The sequence below is a fragment of the Myotis brandtii genome, unplaced genomic scaffold (genome assembly GCF_000412655.1).
Source record: "Myotis brandtii unplaced genomic scaffold, ASM41265v1 scaffold475, whole genome shotgun sequence".
Taxonomy (NCBI): Eukaryota; Metazoa; Chordata; class Mammalia; order Chiroptera; family Vespertilionidae; genus Myotis; species Myotis brandtii.
The window spans coordinates 210541-217999 of record NW_005368148.1 but is presented as its reverse complement, the minus strand read 5'-3'; the positions used below and the strand labels follow the sequence as shown (position 1 = coordinate 217999).

Here is a 7459-nt window from a genome sequence, read left to right as displayed (position 1 = left end):
GAATGAACAATTAGTCAAAAAAATTAAATAAGGTAGACTTAGAGTTTGCATGTGTGTGTGCACGTGCGTGTGTGTGTGCATGTGCGTGTGTGTGTGTGTGTGTGTGTATGAGGAAAGAAAGAGAGAGAAAACAAGAGAGAGATTCTCATACATTTCTATGGTTTAATTTGAATGAAATTCAGCTTTTGGTTCCTGCTTCTTCAGAGCATCATTAAAATGTTTTAAATCATTCTGTTAAACCTTAAAAAAAAACTAAAATATTTTAGAATCCAATTTTTAAAAATTAATGAGCACATTAATCTAATGTGTATTGTTGAAGGACATTATCATGCCATGTTAAGAGAACTAAGTATAACAGCACTTGAAGTAGGGTAAAATAAACATGCTAATTAAACATGCATATGATATCAGGTAATATATCAGCTAATATTAAATACTTTCTATGTTATGCTGGCTATTACAACTATTACACATGTAGTTGAACAAGACGTTTATTTTGAGAGAGAGTCTTAAATTACCCAGAGAAAAATATTTGCAATATCTTATGTCTTGTTCACAAACAAGGAATTATAAACCTCATTATAGTCCTTGCTCAGCATTTAGATATAGGCATTAGAATTTTTGACATACTAATAGAAGAACATGCTTACAAAGGCTGTAAAAGACTAATATTTCATCCATTCATAAAAGCACTGATTATAATTATAATATTATGATACAATATTATAAGTATAAACCCTGATATTTATTTTTAAGTCAGTTACATGAAAATGGTTGTAATTTAGTTAATAGGATGCCTATCGATAAGCAATGAAGGGATGATTGAACCAAAAATGTAGGTTTTACTCTCAACTTTGTGACTAGTTTAATGTGTAACGTAGCCAATTTGTGCTACTGCTTCAGGGCTCAGTGTTCTCATAGTGAACAAGGAAAGTGACTAATCGGGACTTTAATTGTGGAAACTTCTTTTATACATCTGTTATAATGACTTTATACCTGTCTTATGGATTTTAATGAAGTGTAAAATATTTTGACACCAACTATCTATTAAACCCTGAGTGATTAAGAAAATATACACACCATTTAGATCATTCTGCATTAACTGCATGCCTATACTAAAAGGTGACAGGCCAAGCTGGCATGGCTCAGTGGTTGAGCATGAACTCTGAATCAAGAGGTCACAGTTTGATTCCTGGTCAGGACACATGCCCAGGTTGCGGGCTCGATTCCCAGTGCGGGGCATACAGGAGGCAGCCAATTGGTGATTCTCTCTCATTTTTCATATTTCTATCTCTCTCTTCCTCTCCCTTCCTCTCTAAAATCAATAAAAAAAACAAAATAAAAAGAGACAGCAGAGAAAATATTTTGCAATCTTTCACAGAAGAGTAAAATGTATTTCATTTAAATTTATTTTAAAGGCAGCATTGTAGTTGGAGTATACACACATAAACGTACGCGTATATACATATAAGTATATATAATGTCAATGTATTTTTCCAATGGAAATACATATTCATTCTAGCCAATGAAACTAAGAGGAGTACTACTATGGAAGAACTACTCAAATAAATAAAGGATCAGAAGAACAGTTAAATTTGTTTATTTCCTTGCAGTTATGTTTTTAGGTTTAAAGAAACTTTTTTTTTTTCAAGAAAATAGATATAAGATTATGAGCAAAATCCAAGGAGGAAACTATGGAAAATATGACCACAGTACCAGTGAAATAGGATTGTCTCAGTTGGCTATAAGGAAATACATTGAGAGAAAACCATATATAGACAGCTTTGTAAAGAACCCTGGACCTATGCAGATAAAATGTTTGACTTTTCTATAAATTTTGTCACTGCGATTGACATTTATCCATATGCTGCAGGATTTTAGAGTTTGGAAAAACTGAAGATAAATGAATTTGAATATTTGGGGACAAATTTAGAAATAGGAAATAGAAATAGGTCTGAGTTAATCTTTAAAAGATGAATAAAACATGTAGACTTGCAAGGTAAGGAGGATGCCATTCTAAGTAAAATTAACAGTGTGAGCAAAGCCCACACTGAGGTGGAAATATTTGTGAGATGCAGAAATTATTTTGAAAGAAGTGAAGCTTTATCAGAGAGAACTTGAAGTTAAGAATACATTGACAAAGGTCGTATTATGGAAGGCCTTTAGTCAGTCAACGGAGATAGATGGCCTTTTCCTTGACAATAATTTGAAATTATACAATTTTTGAATAGGAGAATGACATGATTAAAATAGTATTTGAGAAGGTTATTTTTCAGCAAGGTGCTGAAAAGTTTGGGTGGGGTAAGTGGAAGTAGTTAATCACATTTTCACATTTAATACTTTGAACTTAAATTTGAATATTATATATTTATTTACAAAAATTAAATATGTGGATCCAGAAATAGTTTAAATATGGTACAAAAATAGATATTACATTTAGATCTGTGCCTAACATAATTCACCTGAAAATAAGTTTATGCCCAAATGAAATTAACACTAAAATAAAGAAAGCAAAATTTCATTGAAATAGTATATTTCAGATGCTAAAATAATTAATTATGTAACCTGATTAATTACATTAATTTGCATCTGTCTCTTTTAGTAGAAACCTGTTAAATCAAGGTAACTCAAAAAGGTTAAGCCTTGACTGACCAGTAACTTGTCTTGTTAAAACTTAAAAGAGGAGTTTACAGTGTGTTTGTTTTAAAGTAATACAAACTATAAAGTCTGATTGTGAAAAACATCATTTCTTAATTTTCTTATGAATAGAAGAATGCTGAGATAAATAGGATACATGCTAACAATTTCAAAAAGCTTGCAGAGGTTAAAGACCCAGTGCTGTGTAACTAATACCCTAATTATACTGATTTCGTCCTATAAAGTAGATACATATTTTTAAGGTTTAATTAGCATCTTGGAGGTAAAGAAGAACTGCTAAAATGTGGTTCCTTTTTTCTGTTGTTGTTAAAGTACACATAATAGATGATATTAGAGCAATAATATTACTTTTTTAATATTTTTAATAATTTTTTCAGCATTTTCTTATAAGAATTTAGTTGTGACTTATCTATATTATAAAAGGCCTGTGGCCCTAACACCCTAATGACCAAACACCGGCACAGGTGGGTGGGGCTGAGCAATTTCGCGTGCTGAGCTTCTAGTATTTAAGTATTTTGAATACACCAAAATGATTTTAAAATTGAGAAAAGACTTTAAATTGATAGAATTCTAAATAGACATTTTCTTCCAGTATTTAATTACTGCTAGCACTTCAGAGATATGAAAATAAATTAGTTCTTCTCCTTACAATGGAAATAAATAGCTTCTGTTGAGCATCAGTAGGCATACAGGTGAATTCAGGTATAAAATTGTGCATAATGATCATGAGCATTAATACTTCGGTCATTATTATAAATAAATCAAAATTTTCCTGTAGCAAAGAAAATTCCTAAAATCATGTCAGAAGTTGTCCAGACCTTACTCCTTTTAAAGCCCTCTTCCTTAAAATATTTTCTTGATATATCTAAACAGGTAAGCTTATTATTATAGAAGACTCATTTCAAAACATTTATAGCATAGTTAGTTATTTGTAAAAAAAGGACACAAAGAGAGAACATTTAGAAACTGACCTCATTCACAGTGGCATAGTAGCTTTCATGCTTGAATGTGGGTGAGTTGTCATTCCTGTCTCTCACCACGATTCGAACTTCATGGTAGATAACAGTGCCCACCTTTTTGTTGACACACTGGACTTGCACCACGATGGAGTGTATGTTCATTGGTGGCTGCAATGGAGAAATTGTACGTTTTTAAAAAAACCTTATTATTATTGCTGTCAAAGCACTTATTTAATAAAATTTTCTATGCTTGTTCATTTTCACATGATAATAATCTACACAAATTGATCCAATTTGTACTATTTTAAGAACAAGAGAAAATGATTAAGATTACTTCATGTTCAATTTTGTTCCTCAAAACATAGTGTCTTAAATAGCATCATGCTCACAATTAGACGACTGGTGATAAATACAACCACAAAATTAATGCTGAGATTGGATGGGATAAATCAAATTTTGATATGAACTTCTAATTTATAAAAACGATATGTTAACGATAAAATTCCTGGGAAAGGAATATTTAACATTTGTGTCTATATTTTTGCTAAAATATTATGTTGATATCTGATAAAAATCAAAATGTAAATAAGCAAGAGAATCCATTCACAATTCAAACATACTAATTTTGTACCTTTAAATGATTATTTTTCTAATCTTTCCACCTCTCTAAATATGTATCTATTATACACATAAACATACACAGAATGAATATCATACCATATTTATAAGTATAGATTCACTATAACATCTTGGTGCATACTACTATGAAACTACATTATGTAGTTTAAGAGTACTCACTCCACTTTAAGTCTATAGCATAATTTGTCTAATTAAAAACTTATAATGAGATGTTTTATGTTGTCAGTTTTTATCATTATAAATGATACTTCAATAAACATTCTATACCTAAATATGTACTAAATTAATTAATTATTTCTATGATAAATTTGTTGAAGGAGAAAAGTGTCCTCAAAAGGGAACCCACTTACTCAGGGCCCAGAGCTTAGGGCTTGCAGAATTGGGATGCACACCTGCATCTCTTTGATTCTAGAGTCAAAGGTTTAACACTAAAACATGTATCTTTGTGATTTTAAAAATCTTTTTCAAGCTCATAAAATCCCCCCCCTAAATATATAATTTTCAGAATGACCTGTTCTTATACCATCTAAAGTACCATGTCTCCAGCATGATCACTCTTTTCTCCATCTCCCTTCATTATTTATTTTTCTTTGTTGCATTTTTCATCCACCACTTGACATAGTACATATTTTACATATTTGTTTTAGTTGGTCTCCCTACCCTAAACTAAAAGCTCTATAAGACCTGGAGTGTTGTTTCAGTCCTGGCTAAATCTCTCTACACAGGCACCAGCACTGTGCTTAGGACAGATGACTGTATACCTGAGTCTACTTGGTTTTCAAACTTAGTTCTATAACTGTATGATCTAGATGCAAAAGGAACATCAAGTTTATATGCCGACACTGTGAGTGGGCTGCTGAAAAAATAATACTTCATATTCATTGATCATATCAGATGCAGAGATAGGTGGATTATAATAAGCACCATATTCTGGGTGAATAAGATGTGAAATCTGAACACTTTCAAGTATGTGTTAAAATTTGAGGATGTTTAAGCTAAAAAATACAGTATTTGCTAGACACCTGAATGGTGGTTGTGAAATGAACTAGGATCTTTTAGTTTATTCATTGCAGTCGTAGAGAGCTGAAATAAGAACGATGAATAAAAAGTTTTACAAAGTATATGTTTTCAATGTAAGTAGTGGTTTTCTAGCAATCCATAATGGTGCAGAATAGAATACACTATCCTATAAAACAAGCTCCATCATTAAAATTTGCAAGCTTGAGGAGAATAAAAAGATTTTTTGATAAGACTAGAGCTTCAAAGTTTTCAGGAAATAATTTGAATTAGATGACCTCTTTACTACCGATTTTAAAGTGTTTGCTTTATTGGCCTGCATATTTCAATCGTAAAGTAAAAAACAATAAATACCTGTACTATTAGCCTTTGGCACACCTTTTGGAAGACAATCAGTTGAATCATGTTCTCCTAAGGTTATTTGTCTTCTAAATATTGCAAGAGAGACCTATAAAAACATTTCATCTCAACCTTTAATTCTATGAGTAGAAGCACTAGGACAGAAAGGTCACAATCTTTGCAAGTAGAGGATCAAATGCATGCTGCACTGAGCCCACTTAGTCCTAGAAGTGCCCATAAATTAGACATACACAGGTCATCTGGAACTCTTGTCACTCTCAATTTCAGCTCCCTATGCAACTGTTAGTAGTATGGATAGAACTTAGCGTACAATAAATTTCAAGCATAATGGATCATGTGGAAGCCAAGAATTCCCTGCAGCTAATATATAACACACATTGTAATCTCACATTGGAATAGATTCTATTCTGCTATTTAAGAAGGTCATAAATATATCAAGTGTAGTTCTACTAAGTCCATTAGTGAGAGTTTAGGGAATCCAAACTCCTTAGGAATGAGTTAGGGAAATGGTGGTTTATCTTTCATAACTGGTGGGAAAAAATAAGTCATGGCAATTTTATTTTCTCTAATTCTCTTAAGTTGTTTCATTCATTAAACAAAAAAAAAAGTGTGTATAAATTTAGGGGGTAATTATTTAAAACAACCAAAATTTATATATTCATAGACATGCCAACTATTCTCCCAGTTTAAAAATGAATGTTTAACATAATACTTTGAATGTATATTTGCATATTTATATCTTTGTGTATAGGGTTTGATACACATAAAGTACAGGGATAATAGGTAACAACAGTTGATGGGGGTTATCTTTGAAAAGTACAGTTGCATTAGAAAGTAAAGGAATAAAACTTTCTAACAAATATGTATGAACTTTGTAATTTGTAAAAAGACAAAAATAGAAAATGGTGTTTGGAGTTTTTCAGAAAATCACTTAGGATTCAACATGCACAGTGAAGTTTATTATAGTGAATTTATTGATATTACAGTATTGATTATAGCACACATCTTCAATCTAAGGGGAATTGAGTTTTTCTAGAAATGATGTTATTTGATGGGCTAAATAATTTAGAGGGAAATAAGTTTTTAGCAAACCTGTATAAGAATTGATTTTATTTCTCATAAGGCAAAGGCAAAATGTATTCAATTCTCACAGGAATAAAAGGTTTTTGTCAAGATTTTTCTTTCTATGTATTTACTATCTTCATAAAATGAAAAATCTTATTGAAATTTTAAATTACTCACTATTTTAAAGCCTCTATTGACTTGAGCTTTCTTTTTTGATATGTTTACCACCAGGTTTATATTATTTTACAATTAAATGAAACTAATTTCCAGTTGTGATTAGATACAACTTTTCCAGCAGCAATAATCTATACTACACTCATAACAGATGGACACTGGGTTGAGAATTTTTAGAAAAAAGCATTTACATCTTGATTTAAAAGAAAAATAAAAGCCCTGAAAGCAGCAGAAAGATAAATTCACAATTCAAAAAAAAGGTAATACAGGACAAAGTGAAATGCATTGAAATAAGAGGTTAAATTAAGATTTATTTTCCCCCAATTCACATGAATATTACTTCCTGTTATGAAAAAGATGGCAGGTAACTAAAATATAAAGAAATCATTAAGACTACAGCAAGTCATGGCTGATATGGTTCAGTGGTTGAGCGTCTACCTATGAACCAGGAGGTCATGGTTAGATTCAGGTCAGGGCACATGCCCAGGTTGTGGGGCACGCAGGAAGCAGCTGATCAATGATTCTCTCTCATAGCTGATGTTTCTATCTTTCTCTCCCTCTCCCTTCCTCTCTGAAATATATATATA

General features: G+C 31.4%; 1 protein-coding gene across 1 annotated transcript in view; it reads right to left on the bottom strand.

The window, feature by feature from the left end:
* PCDH15 (protocadherin-related 15) overlaps window positions 1–7459 on the bottom strand; it is a 567795-nt gene that overhangs the window by 382753 nt on the left and 177583 nt on the right. Inside the window, exon 5 of the mRNA XM_014547486.1 lies at window positions 3630–3785. Coding sequence (XP_014402972.1) covers window positions 3630–3785 — 156 coding nt within the window. The remainder of the gene's footprint in view (window positions 1–3629; window positions 3786–7459) is intronic.